This window comes from Thermobia domestica, chromosome 3, assembly GCF_964235325.1.
Source record: "Thermobia domestica chromosome 3, izTheDome1.hap1.1, whole genome shotgun sequence".
Taxonomy (NCBI): domain Eukaryota; kingdom Metazoa; phylum Arthropoda; class Insecta; order Zygentoma; family Lepismatidae; genus Thermobia; species Thermobia domestica.
This window is the reverse complement of record NC_137456.1, coordinates 39,385,227-39,401,026: the sequence shown is the minus strand read 5'-3', so window position 1 is coordinate 39,401,026 and position 15,800 is coordinate 39,385,227. Positions and strand designations below refer to the sequence as shown.

At 36.8% G+C, this 15,800-nt stretch overlaps 1 protein-coding gene across 4 annotated transcripts in view; it reads right to left on the bottom strand.

Moving 5' to 3' along the window:
* Nucleotides 1-15,800, bottom strand: part of Pka-R1 (protein kinase, cAMP-dependent, regulatory subunit type 1) — a 311,550-nt gene that overhangs the window by 19,402 nt on the left and 276,348 nt on the right. For all 4 annotated transcript variants that reach the window (XM_081750677.1, XM_081750680.1, XM_081750678.1 and 1 more), the window contains exons 2-3: nucleotides 13,716-13,868; nucleotides 3,007-3,207 (exon numbers count right to left, since the gene is read on the bottom strand). In XM_081750677.1, coding sequence (XP_081606803.1) covers nucleotides 3,007-3,207; nucleotides 13,716-13,868 — 354 coding nt within the window. The remainder of the gene's footprint in view (nucleotides 1-3,006; nucleotides 3,208-13,715; nucleotides 13,869-15,800) is intronic.

Genomic DNA, 15,800 nt, shown 5'->3' with positions numbered 1-15,800 from the left:
TGCCAGATCTATTTAAGGATCTTTCGCTACTATAAGGCGAACTCATTTCTCCTTACCTACCTATCCATATAATAAGTATTTAGATAGATATCCTTCTAGTGCATCTCCTATTTAAGGGAGTACACGAAATAGGGTCGTAGGCCAGGGCTTTTGATGGAGTGAGTCAATGCCCTTTATAAGTTAAGGTTGACAGAGGACGCTTTTAGTGAGGGCTAACCCTTCTGTCTGCCACAGACACATAATTAGAGAAATCTTAGCTTTATGAAGTTTACTAAAACTAGATAAATATTAAGGAATTAGAGAAGATAAGACTCAACAGGTATATATCATGCACTTTTAAAGAAAGATATTTCATAAAATTATCAACTTTTTCTAAATAAACTTTTCATAGAGGTAACTCATGTGTTATGATTTCATATGTAGATGAGATCCTGAGTTATAAACCTGTTTATTAAGTTAATTACCCTATACATTACTTATTTTGTTTTAAGATACGAGCCTGAATATAATTTATTATATTCTATTTTTTTTTAAAGTTTGTCGAAAATTTTGTGATAGAGACATGAATAGCTATAGCTCACAGTCTGACGGATTTCAGTGTTACATACAAAAAAGATAACTTTTTTTTTCGACAAACAAACATGATCAAACTACTTTCTGCTTTAGATTCGTTCAAGGAATAAAATAAAATACTTCCAATATTTCTTCACCAACGAGGTTAGGGATTAACTAAAAAAAAATGATGTACGTGACAATTTTGAATTTTACTAGTCGTAAGTCACGCAAAAATTTCAGAATTAACGAGAAAGAACGAATTGCGAAACCAATCACTATTTTAATGACCTTCTTGCAGTATTCTGGTTCATTCGGATATGCTTGGTCTCTTCTCTGGCATGTTATTTCAGGCAATGTTCCAAAAATACTTTAAGAGTTTTGAGCAGAGAACAGAGTCATAGATACATGGTCTCCTGTTCGTATGTTATAATCATAAGGAATCTGTGAAAGAAGAGCTGCCTGTTCAAAACGTTAACGTCTTAGTTTGGTGGGCCACGTATAACGACCAACATTCCGTAATTATTTAGGAATGATCACCAGTGCCTACATAGCATATCCTGGTTTACATCATCTGTTTTAATAATATGAGCCATCATATTTTAATTTCTACCGGCTGGAATGGTCGAACTATCTAAAACATTTGGCTAACAATTGCAAGATCTGTCTGTCGCGGGTTCCAGTTTCACCCAGAGAATGGGCGTATGCATTGCCCCATCTCATAGTTCCTTTAGCCTAAAGGGCAGGACTGGATGACGTAAAACTCAAAGAATAAGTATATAAATAAATTCTGGTACACAGTAAAAAGGAGTGGAGTGGATTTTAGTTTAGCGTCCCTTTCAGCAGCGAGGCTATATGAGACGTGGACCTACTGATTAACGTGGAATCCGAACCACATGAGCTCCCGCCGGGAATCGAACCCGGGTCTCCCACGCCAAAGGCGCGTACGCACAGTAAAAAGGATCACGCACTAGGCGCTTGAATTTCATCCGGTAATTGCTAACTGTTCAAGGGTGTTTGCTGCCACCTAACGGCGCAATGTGTAACTTCTACAACCTTTATTTCAACAGCAGAAAATGGTATATGGATAGCCACCGATGAAGTCACCGTTAATGAAGATAATTGTTAACTCAGGTGAGATAACCGCTCTGTTAAAAAAACAATTAAAAATCGCTTTCGTTCAAGAGTTATTGTATGGAATAACGGACGTGACATTACAATATTATAAGTCTCCTCTGCGTGATCCTAATAAATACCAATTTGATTTCTCTTCATATTAAGACAAAGAGTCACCCATCCAGAACGCAAAATCTGTAGTTTGATTATATTTCAAGCAAAATCAATGCATGACCCCGTAATACGACTTGCTTTATTTATAAAATAACACAATTCATAAATGTTTTATATTCTTAATCAATTCAAACGTAACCTATAGAATAATTTATTGAAGCTTTAATAAAATGTAACAAAGTATTTTAACAGAATAAAAATACGAATTCAATTAAGAACCAAAATTAATCCTGGTTCTTGGATTTTAAAAATAAGATATTCACTTTCTAGATTCTACCCCAAATAAGGAATTATTAAATAAACAAAACACTTCTTCCTCAAAAAGACACCCAGTTTGTAATTACGTTATTGCAACTATCTTATGTTTCCTTCTCAAAATTCTCCCACTGTTGCTGTAACCCGACAGCATGTTTAATTTATAGGTTTAAGCAGATCTCAGCTTAAGATTTACAAGTAAATCTTCTCACCCAATAATCGGGCATCTAGACATGGTTTATATATTCATGAAGTTCAGTATTAACCGAGATTACTAAAAATACGAAATCTGAGCGGCAAACATCAAAGGGTAAATGAACTAAGGGGATCTAAAGATAAAGTTGTATGTAATCTACGGAAAATCTAATTTGCACGTTAGGTTCGAACTTCTACAAGCCCTCATCGCTAGTCTAGTGTCTAGCGCGTGAGCCTTTGATGCACATAGTCCCGGGTTCGATCTTTCGTATCCGTATCATTTTTCGCAAAATTTGCACATCACAACACAACACAAATATGCGTTAATGAAGCTCCAGGTGTTTTTTCAGAACTGATTAAACACTAGTTCCTCCTAATAAAGATTTAATCAATGAAAACATTTAACTGTTTATCTTTTATTATGCATAAGGGAAAACGTTTTACAAACGTTTAAGTTTAAATGCATGTATACGTTAACTAAAAACATTTCGAATTCAGGTCGCAACAACACCTGCAATTGAATGTACAGATGTAAAAGGAGACTTGTAAAGGAATTAGAGTCAATAGTATAAAGTCGGAAATTTGTTACCTACAGACGCACTTCAGGAATTAAACTGTCACACCTTGTATTAGAAGTTCTCTTACTAAATAAATGTGTACAATCTAAAGTTAAAAAAAAAAAAATATTTTTAATAACTAAATGAATATATTTACCTCTACTTCTCCTTGGTCTATTACATAGAAATTATCTCCCTCGTCACCCTGTTGAATAATAGTCTCTCCTGGGAGAAAATTGACTGGGAACATGGCATCAAAAATGTCAGATCGCTCGTTTTCATCCAAGTGGGAGAACAATACGTTCTTGGCAATGGCCTTCGATAAGGCTGCCATGGTTTTGTAGTCCTTTGGAACCACCTAAAACAAAAGACCGCAATATAGAAAACCTGGCTTACACAACAGACGCTATCAATACAAAGTTAATGTTGCTCAATTTCTATCTTGAGATATATACAGCTACACCCTATTTTCTATACCATCACATACATTGAAAAATAATGATGATGGAAACTAGTGTTATACTATATGTATACGAAGTTAGTAGAAAAATTCACTCTTTACACGCAAAATTCCTCGCAATGAATTGTATTCCTCACGTTTGAAGAAATAGATTCACAGGAATATCTAGCGATCCTCAGGAGCTTCAAGATCATGAATCTATGTGAATTACTTGAGTTTTACAATTAACTATTTCCATCGCGACAGAGCAGCAGAACTTATTGTAATACATTTTTGACAGAGAGAGAGAGGCGGGGGGGGGGGGAGGGAAGAAATACGTCGCTGTTCGTCAATGATACGACAGAAACAGAAATGCCGTAAGAAGACAACGAGATGAAGTTGCAACTATGAAATTCCAGATTTCACTTCACTTACACTATACACTAACATTACAGAGAAAAACGTAGAAGCGGAATCTGGAATCTCATCTCATAACTTATTTCTTCTTTGGAGCAAACATTTAATGAAACATTTCCTATTTACATGCATGTGTTCTCTCATAGTATCAAAGAATAATTGTCTGAGTAACAGTAACATACATACTACAACTATTATCAGTAAAGCTCCGATTTCTATGAAAGTCATATTTTATCCTGTATCTTCTTACCTGTCATTTCGAGTCCTTGTCTTGAGACACAAATTACACTATGTGTCTACGTCGTAAGTAAAGGACCATAGATTAAATCTACCAATCTATCAAATAGTTATATTGATTCTTTCTGAATGGCAGCTAAAGTCGATAATGATTGACGCTAGCATCACTTAGTGTAGCAATCGATACAACTGCTTGTTGCATTCGTCGAGTAATGCCAATCGCTCCACGTTAATCTGCGACGTTGCCACATTATGAAATTTGATTCTCCATAGCGGCTGAAGGGGGCCCCAGGGGGCATATCATCATACAACATTTTCGATTTATTTTGGCCTGTAGAATAGTGTTTTGTGGTTCGTGGGTGCCATTCGTAGAACACCTTATATATAACAATGAAAGTCACTGTGACTTACTAACTCTTGAACCACACGACCGACCTCGATCAAATTTTCAACATAGATGAGGGTTAGGCCTGGGTATGATGTTATAATTTCACTTTGACGTTACAATGTAGAGGAGGGGAGGGGGAGGTATATGAAAATAAATAAAACTTAACTTTCGAACCACGAGAGTGATCTCAATCAAATTTGCCAAATAGATGGGGTTCGGGCCTGGGATGGTTTTTATTATTTCATTTTGACGGTGTAACTTCGGGAAGGGAGACATTTAAAAATGATCGAAAAATGGTTGAATCCATAGTTTTCGGGGTCGCTGAGACGAACAGTGACACTTCCGATGCAGTTTAAATCCAAATTCACCCCCTTTATGTCCAAAATGAAAAGTAGAGCTATTCTTTCCATGCGAAAAATGGTATTCTGCTAGTAAATATCAATGCATTTCCGACTCTTGTAGAAACGAAAATACGGGTTTTATTGCTAATATAAACACATATTTTAGCCATGTTTAACCTTAGGTTACATTTGGGTCCCAAAGTGAACGGCTGCAATAAGAGGACGCATTCAGAGAGTGAACCCTTGGATATCATCCTGTGATATGACAATCCATGCGTCTTCGAGACGAGCCACATTTCAACTGTAGTTGGCGGAGTTCACAGGTATGAGAGACGTTGTACAATCAACATGTTTCAGGGAAGTTTCATCACTGCTCAGGAATATGTTTGCCAGCATTGATATCGAGATTATTTGGATTTTTTAAAAAAAGAAATATTTGGGACTTGAAGGAATACTGTACAGTGTGAAGGATAACGGTTCTTGACCTGGCGTCGTATCACCCACTTTGAAAAGAGAGATCGTCACCTTAACACCTGGTCTGTCTCTGTGTGTGTTTCTTCTTTTCTCTTCCCCTGCAGTGATATTTGAAGTCCAGTTTCTTAATTGTATAGTAGCTAAAATCCCCTTTCTTTACACGGAGAAAATATTTTAATTCACTTCCCTCCCTCTGGATACGCATTTTAATGAAACATTTGAAGTTAAAAACCCATTAGATACTATATTTTGTTACCCCTCCATTCCTTTAAGATGCATCCTTTAATCACATTGGTATGATAAATGGCAAGCTTACTATGAGGTAGATACTATGTTCTAAAATCCATTTCAAACGTTTCAATTATTTATCTGTAAAGCGATCACAAACAACAGGCAACACCGATTTCAATATGACAAAAGTAATCATAGAAATTGCCACCTTTCCTCCTTAAAAGAGGAATTTTCGAAAACTCCAGAACATCCGTCCGCTTATCATTCTGTTTGACTAAATTTGGTCTTAACTGCCGTCGGGTCTGTTCCTTATCAACTTAGCGACGAAAACTAGGGATTCGGTATTAATTTCAGTGATTTGGGACATTTTACTTTTCACAATTTATCGCCCTCATGTTAAAGTTTAACTTGGACGTAACACAATGGGAGTATCAATATACATTTGAACGATCCCGAAAACTACGTATCTGACAGTAATATAGGTCGTTTCTGATTACTTTTACATGTCATCCCCACCCACCCTATCTCTAGGGGTCTTACCACCACAGATTTTTTTTTTTCAGACTTTAAGTCATACGTGCACCAAGTTTGCTTGAAACTGTCCAAGTGTTCCAGAGTTATGCTGGAACATACATACACACATGCATACATCCACTGTATATGAAAATTGTACCATACCGTATTAAACATGGTACAGTATAGTACAAGCTTTTAGGTACTCTATATATTTTTAACTTGCAAGTATCAGCACAGTTTAGTTTTTACGCTAAAATAAATATTACTTTTGTTCCCGTTTTCTCTTTATAGGATCAACATTGTGCTGTTATGACGACAAAATAATTTTATCGACTTCTGAGTTATTTTAGGCATTTCTGTTAAATATTTATTTTTTGTGGGTCATCGTGTCGTATTTTGCCATTTTTAGGAAATAAATGTATGTATATTTTAAAAAAGTTTTAGGTTACAGAAATCTGAACCCTTATTATGAATATTATTACAATGACTTGACTTAACGAGAAAGGTTTGTCCTTAAACTGTCAATACATTCACAAGGGAACAAGTAGCGTTGTCCAATCAAACAATGCGCAATCGATAGAAGAGTGAAGAAAATTGATAAATCCAAAGTTTTACGGACCGACACCCAGAAACACACGAGATACAGAGGAAAGAAGGATCTAAAATCATGTGAAAATAGCAATGCAAAAGATACACTAACACAGAACTCCAAAATGATTCACGTAATCAAAATGGCATTTACACAACATTATAGTAAGCAAACATTGTACCCACAGACATGTTCAATAACATCTTATGTAATGCAGTGTTGCCAACTGAATACAAAATGAAGTTCTCAAGCTACCCTCTCCTCGTAGGGACCAACATACTGCGAAGCGCTTTATCAACAGCAACACTGCAAAACTGACTATCAATAATGTGTGAGGTGATACAATATTATATGCAGAAGCCTTCTAATCAATTGTCAATCCAAGCGCATCCTTCATTTCAGTTTTGTTGTGTGTTGTGTTTGATACTATTCTGATTTTCCACTTGGGCAAACCTGTTTCGACACTGTGCTTCGTCCCTATTTTCGTACTTCAGTGATTATATTATTGTTTGTGGTCTCATATTTTGGTTTTAACTAGTTTGAATCGTGTACTGTATGACCCTTCTACATCCAAGATTCATATAGGAATTGATATAGGCCTATCCTCAAATGTTCACATCAAGATGTCACAGGTATGGTTCTACTCATAGTTAGATTTGCTAGATGTTATAATTTGTTCCGTGCCACTTACAAAACTTCATTTTGTGCTTAGTTGGCAACACTATTACATATGATGTTATTGAGCATGTCTGTGGTTACAATGTTTGCTTACTATACTGTTGTGTTCAGTGTATCTTTTGCATTGCTATCTCCACATGATTCAAGATTCGTCTTTCCTCTGTATCTCCTGTGTTTCTGGGTGTCGGCTTGTAAAAATCTGGATTTCTCACTTTTCTTCACTCCTCTATCGATTACGCATTGTTTGATTGGGCAATGCTACTATCAATGTAAGATGTTCCCTTGTCAGTAACAAATATGTCACTATTTGTGAAATATTACAATACTAAGAAAGATGTGACGCGGAAGACCAGGGTTCGGTTCCCAGTGAGAGCTTATGTAATTCGGATTCCACGTTAAGCTGCATGTCACTGTCTCATGTAGGCTCACTGCTGACAGGGACGCTAAACTTCAATCCAACCAAGAAACACACATTTAAGTAGAATTAAGTCTATACTCCACATTCGTTACGTGACTACACATTTAAGTGGAATTAAGTCTATATCTCACATTCGCTACGTGACTATTACAATTTCAGAACTGCACAACACTTCTAAACTTGATAAATCAATATATCGTGAAACCTGCATGTGGTGGGAACAGAACCCCTACACGTTGTGGCATCCAATTAAGCAGATATTGGGTATGCTTTCACACATGCCACGCTGCTTGTAGGCTAGTTCACCAGACAGCCACTGTCTGCTGCCGAAGGACAGTGAAAAGCAAGATGCTGACCATGGAGGCCAGCGAAGCAGCGGTACTATACGGTGGGTCAAGGTGTGAACCAACACTTATCCAGCATACAGAAACTCACATCATTACGCTTAAGAAGTGTTTCCATCAACAGCTTTTCTTACCAGTTTTTTATTTTTTTTAAAAAGTATTATTGTGTAGTAGCGTCTCAATGATTGGTGACTTGTGTGAAAATAAGTATCTATAAATCCAACACAAATAAAAGGGAGAATATTTAACCAAAATTTATGGCACTGCTCAACAATGCCGTATAAGAGACTAGTAACATTCTAAACAAAGCGATCATTTTCAAAGTAAATTCTCTTTTGTCATTTCTACAATAAAGTATGAAATTTGTACAAAAGTAAAATTTATTTCGTATATAAAAGTAATGGTCAAGTGTCTTTTTAGTCTTCTAAGTTTTATGTATTTGTAACGAATCTTGCAACGAATACACAATCTTGAAGAAGGAGTCGAGCTGAGTCAGTGAGATCGCTCACCTCCGGTATGTGGGATCCTCGGTTCGGTCTCATCTCGTATAATGTGGGCTTTGTGGTAGACAAACGCCGTGTACGCGTGATTTCTCGGGATTCTGTTTCCTTCCATTTTCTTTATTCCACTCTTCCATTCACTATCGTCATTACTGGTTCTCTCAGCCTCGAAGAATAACGCAGGACGTTAAACTAAAAATAAATACAGGACTTTGTAAAACAGATGAAACTGAGGTGACAACTGAATAGGTTTCATTCTGCAAAGCGTCCTTTAACCTAAGTTTTGTTCCTTGGTTCAAAGCATAGCTTACAAATGACATATAAATTCCTGTCCTATATAAGAACCTTGCAATGAAAAATAACTAGAAACAAGCCTTGAGCCTTTGGATGGGATCTACAGAGCAGTTTATTTATCTTATTATTTTATGCTTCTACCGCAATAATGGTACTATGTCTTCGCTGGTAGCAGGTCTATTTATTCCATTTATCTACGAATATATTCGTTTTCCAGCCACTCTTGTACAGAACAATTGAAGTATTCTTTTAACCTTCCATTAACAGCAGTTTCACAGTTGATGAATACTATGAATACAAGCCTTCATCCACGTTATTCGTACCGGAAACAAATTCATTTAATCCTTGCTGCTCTCGAAGTTAGCATGAATAGTACAAACTTGTGTAAATTACAGTGGCGAAGCGTACTATATGGCCATGAGGCCGGGCCTACCCTGTTTTCTACTGTATATTTTCTTTCTCTTTGGTATGTTATAAAATAAAGTCAATACTTCAACATCTTGGTTTCTTTCGGTAACAAAATAGTAGGTTGGAAACATTCGGAGTCCCTTCTGTCTGAGCCTCAGCAGCTCGCTAGACAGGTTTACGGGCTATGTTACTCAGGAAGTGAAGCTATTTTCGCCTGGGATTGCGCGCATTGTTGGGAAGGTGCGAAGGCTAGCCTCTGGGAGTTTAGTTTTAACGTTAAAAGTATCTTTCAATGCTAACATGTTATAAGATGATTTCTTGAACACAGTAAGAAGTTTCTATGTAGAATTATGTATTTCTATTAGTGTTAACTTGTTTAATTTAGGTATGCACTCTTAGGAGTTATTCCGAGTAGCTTTTTTTTTTTTTTTTTTTTTTAACGTGGGGCCTGGTCCATAATATCATATAGACTATAAGTCTGATACATTAAACATATGTATAAATTTACAAACGCTACCGTACAAGATAAAATAATTATATTTGAGTGTAATTTTAGTTGAGTTTTCCATTTCATAGAATGTACTTTCTTTTCCTCTCTCTCCATTTTCAAATATGGAGGTAAAGAAAATTCCCCTCATCTCCCTCTGCAAATCCCAGACAGAAGAAAGCATGAACTCACTTAAAAATTATTGTAGTATAGCTAAATGGGAATATTCCGTTAATACATATTGCGTGTTTTCCTCATGTAAATATTTGTTTAATAATAATAATAATAATAATAATAATAATAATAATAATAATAATAATAATAATAATAATAGACTACTTTCCGTATACTTTTGCTTATGTATTAATTCTTTGTTGTTACACAACAAAAACTACTCTCTAAACAGTGTTAGAAATACAGCAAATAAAGTTCTTTAGAATAAATAGTTTTGGTGTTTTTTTAAGAAGAGCAGAATTCCGAGTGTAATTTTAAATATTTTATGATACATTAAATGTTATTTGTGTTATTAGTTTACATCGGGCCTACCCTAAATATGGGTTTACGCTTCGCCACTGGTAAATTGCTTACTGTAGCTCTTATCTTACATGCGTTGCCAACTGTTTGACGGTATTATTCACTGATGACTTTAAGATGCAAACATTCGATTTTGTAAGCGCAACACGAAAAAATGTAATGTTAGTTTCTTAGTTATGAATAAAGTACTCATATTACCCTTATATGGGTAGTTTTCTCACAACAGTCTTCGGGTAATTTTTAGCTTCGATATAAAAAAAAAATAATCCAAAATTACACACAAATTTATAAGATAAGAAAGTAATCACGACTATCTCTGTTCTCACATAATCGCAAATGTTGCATGTCGCTATTGTCATATACCGCTTCTTCCTCATCGCATGTCGCTAGTCATATATCGCTTGACAAATTCTCTCCTCTTTCCCTTTAAGTTTCCATATTGCTTTGTAACTTCAAAGATAAAAGAACAAATGTAATTTGCTTCCGAATAAAATTTCAATGAGGAATTTGTTTTGAGTCGAACACTTAAGTACAGTATTTCGATTTTGAATTGGTTTGAGTTGAGTTTAGTGTCCCGTTCAGTAGCGAGGCTATATGAGACGTGGCCCTACACTTTAACGTGCAATCCGAACCACATGAGCTGCCGCCGGGAATCGAATCCGGGTTTCCCATGCCAAACGCGCGTACACTATTCATATAGCCAAGAGGGAGCTCAATATTTCGATATTACTCTGTATATACTTATAACCAATGAACTCGTTCTTATCGTATACTGCATGCAATTGCTGCATGAGCTGTGAGTAATCCAAATTTATGTTACCTCGATGTAACGGACACCTCTCATTTAGAGACGAATGATTGTGTCCCATTTGTGTCCGTTATTCAAAGGTTCCACTGTAACAGTGTTTTAATTTGCAGCTGTTCAGCAATATTTTTAGCCTGTTATAATTTATATTTATGAGGACAACATTGCAATACTCTATAGGTAGAATCAATAACGTACAACCCTTTTATTATAAAAATATCTTCCGTAAGTTTTTGGACAAAGTTACTATTAGTTTTCTCTAAGTCTTTAAATGTTCTAAAATGTTCTCAGTGTAAGATAGGAATACAAGGGTAGGTTGGTAAGTTCTCAGCCTACCCAGGTTCAAACAAAGCTAGATATAAAAGTTATATACGTTTATGAGGCTTATAATTTGTGAAGCTACTGTGCAAAATTTGGTTTGACTAAACCAATTTTAATTTTTTTTTTAGGTCCAAAGTGAAGATGTCAGCCCACGTCCCAGAAATTAGTAAATTTGAACATCGTGCATTCATCAAGTATCTCTTCCTAAAGAGACTTTCTCCGAAGGAGATCCACAACGACCTTGTCACGACATTGGGGGACAATGCACCATCGTATTCCACGGTGAAAAAATGGACAGCGAACTTCAAACGTGGGCAGTTTGGCCTGAACGATGATCCAAGGTGTGGAAGACCAATTACAGTGTCCTCTCCCGAGATGATTGACACCATTCACCGGATGATACTCGACAATCGCCGAATCCAGCTCAAACAGAGGACACATTGGGCATTAGTCATGAACAGGTGTGGAAAGTTATCCATGAAGACTTAGGTATTAGGAAGATCGCGGCAAAATGGATTCCGAAAGCTTTGAACGGGTGGAGGCAAGTAAGGCAGTTCTGTCCCAATTTCAAGCGGATAACGCCAATTTTTGCAGTGGCTGGTAACAGTGGACAAAACCTGGTTATATTTCTACGAAGCCACGACGAAACAGCAATCGGCGGAATAGCGCCACAGTGGAGTAGCGAAGAAGGCTGGGGCTCAGCGGTCCTCTGCTAAGGTCCTTGCTACGATCTTCTGGGATTGTGAAGGAATTCTATTGCTGGATTATCTGAAATCGGGTGAAATTAGCAATGCAACTTATTATACATCTCTTCTAGACAAACTGGAAGCAGCACTACAGGAGAAGAGACGTGGAAAGCTGTCAAAAGGGGTAATCTTCCTCCAAGACAATGCGCCCTCACACAAGGCATGTCTGATATTGCAAAAATTGGAGAACCTATGGTTTCAAATACAGGAACATCCACCTTATTGGCCTGATTTGGCTCTATCAGACTTTTCTCTCTTTCCTAAATTGAAAATATTTTTAAAGGCAACTCATTTCAATGGCGCCCATGACGTCTCATCTCAAACAGAGGTCTGGTTTGCACAGCATTCATCCGACTTCTATTTGTCTGGCCTGCAAGCACTGCAGCAGCGATGTGAAAAGTGCATTGCACTACAAGGGGAATATGTTGAATAAAAACAACGAGCTTCGCTTCCTATCTACTTGTTTTTTTGGCGAGGCTGAGAACTTGTCAACCCATCCTCGTAATTCCTTTTATTACACAATGCTCTTTTTGGGTAGGATTTTGTCTTAGCCCATAGTGGCCTCAGACGGCATAGGTTTACACTTCATAATTCACGGCTGTCTCGGGAATGATGTTAGAGGTTAGTACTCTGTAGCCTATGGCGGCCTTGGAAGAAGGTTTTGTAGGTGAGCGATCAGCACTGGCACTGATAACTACTACTACTACTACTACTTCTTCTCGCGGGTTGAGACCCTGCTTGGTGTGAAGTTCTTGGTCCCGTCGTTCGCTTTTATAGCCGTCCTTTGGAGGGAAGACCTGTGAAGGGGTTGTCAGATTTCTTCGTGGCTTTCCGCGTCCTCTTCGTTTCTTCCTGAAAGGTGCAGTTTCCTTCTGTCGTCTGCCACTGTTTGTTTATGATCGCAAAGACATGAGTTTACAGTGAAAACATGTGGATGTATGGATCCTTGCAAAGCCTGCAAAAACATGAGTTTCGACGTGGCCGCAGAGAAAAAACAAAGTACATGGAAGTTCGTCGTGAATTTAATACTGCAAATTATGGATACTTAAAATATCAAATAATATTTTCGACAAAGTGGATACTTTCAATATCTAGGATCAACTCAACAGACCACAACCATATCGATAAAGAAATTAAATGTCAACTGAAAACAAGGAATTCGTGTCATTATTCAATCCAAACTCTTTTGTCTTCACGAATTCTGTCGAAGAATTTGAAACTTAAAACATCGATAATTATGTCTATTGTGTTGTCTGGTTACGAAACATAGTCGCTTACTTTGAGAGAAGAACGCAGACTGGAAGTATTTGAGAATGGTGGCGAGAATGAGGAATGGTGGCAACTTCATAAAATCGGAAAAAGACCATTAGGAAGACTTAGGCACAGAACAGAGAACAATATTAAGGTGGACCTCGCTGAAACACGATTCAGTTGACTAAGAACATAAGTAAATGGAGAGCTTTTGTGAACGCGGCATTGAACCTCTGGGTTCTCGTACGAGCCATAGAGTGAGTTTCGGCTTGTAAATACTAGAGTATGGTAACAGAAATTTTGTTCTTGAGAAGGGTAGAATTTATTATCACATCTTCTACTGTAGTATAAGTACAGGTCACCTCAGTTACTCGGTGGTTTTACAGTCCTTTGTCGTTCTCTCCTGTATGTTCCTATTTTCACCTGACCTAAGAACAAGATGACTCACCTTCTTGACATAGCTAGTCGCATCTTCTTCAGTAACAGGCTCGGCCGATATTCCTCCGCGACGCCGAACTGGCTGCTGCTGCGCTGGTAACGGAGATAGATCTTCCGTGTCTTCTGGAGAGGCAGCGGGCTGCTTAGCATCATGAGCCTGTTCCTACAAGTAGACACAAAAATAGTACATTATTATAAGTTCTAAATGGTACATTATTGTAAAATCACTTTAAGAAATAAATACATGTATCGATACAAACTATAGACAGCTAGTCGGTTGGTATAGAAGAGCGGACTAAAGCAGTAAGTTACGATATAATAACCCGTTTATTGCGATTCAATTCCCACTCTCGGCTGGAATATTATGTATTGTCCTTTTACCACTCATTGTATTATCACAATTCACTTCTCGTTATCTTCTTTGAATTGAAAGGCAGAATTATGAGACGTAAAACTCAAAACGTCAATATATCACAATAAAGAAATCTGAAAATGCTATGGGGTACTAGCAGTGTTAGAAGTGAGACTGGAAAAATTGAGAAATGCAAGTCCGTTAAAAAATAAACATGACAACAGTATTTCATCACTGAATACGTGCTGTACTTCGTATTTTTTTTTTTTTTTTTAAGAATAACTGTAGTACAAAATGCAAATTTAAAATCTGAATTACTTAACACCGTGGAATTCTGAAGGTATTTTAAACTAGCTGTACGATTTTTTCACTGCTAGTAAATAAGTCATGATAATCTTACCGTCATTCTAAAAAGTTCTCCAAATTTTGGCTTTGACTTTTATTTTAGCTTTTTTTTTTTTTTAAGTTTATTATGAAAGGTCAAATGGAGATAATTGTACTTGGAATGTCTGAAATTATAGCCATTAACTATACAATTTGACTCAAGTTGAACACAGTAGAAAAATCCTACAATTGGAACTTACCACGTGCCAACCTAATCCAGTGAAGGTTATTAATGTACTCAGCCCCCTCTGATTTTGCTTTAAATTATTCTCCCTTTGGCATACCCACAGATCTTTGTCTCCACTGCCTTTCCAACCAACACTTCAGGTATTCCTCGCATATATATATATATATATATATATATATATATATATATATATATATATATATATATATATATATATATATATATATATCCTACACATTCAACCACATGTGTTGCCCATCTTAGTATGTTTTGATTTAATTACTTGCAACATAAATTTAATCATTTGCGGAATTTCCCACTATTTAACCTTCTCCTTTCTGCTGATTGCGTATGTTTAACCACGCACGTAATTTTTTCTCAAGATTTGTTTCCGAACATCGCAGTCCGGGTTCATTTACTGGGTTAAGAGATTAAATTTTTGTATCTATAGCAGCCCAGACGACATTAAAAGTTATTAAACTATGTTTTAATTCCGTCACTACCACCAATCGTATTTGTTAAAATTACTCCTAGATTTGTATTTGCATCCATTACAGGTAGAATGTACATCTCCGTTGCGGCAAGTGATCATCCAATAATGGCAGAATATCTATGATGATGATGATTTCTCAAAATCTACGCATTAGGATTTGCACTTACATCACTTCGTTCAACTGAATGAGACCAATCGAATGATACAAATGTTACAGTTTCGGGCATCCCCCCCCCCCGTTATCGCTACTAATATTGTAGCGTTGACTATTATTACAATACTTCTATTGATTAGATGAATATGGATTTCACTTTGTCAGCATGTATTTTGTCTCAATTCCAGATTGATTTATTTACGTACTGCCAGAAATATATCCACGTTTTCTTGCACTGAACTAATACTTGTATCTAGTGTTGTTCAGCGGACCGAAAATGAGACAAGAAATACATTTTCAAATTCGAGACAATAATAGAAATATGACAATCCTCGTCTGGTTTTCGAGATGAGATATTTCTCGAGTTTCGTGGGCAATACTAGTCCACCCAAGTCTCAAACACTGATTCAGCCTTTGGCGTGGGAGATCCGGGTTCGATTTCCGGCGGGAGCTCATGTGGTTCGGATTCCACGTTAATCAGTAGGTCCACGTCTCATATAGCCTCGCTGCTGAAAGGGACGATAA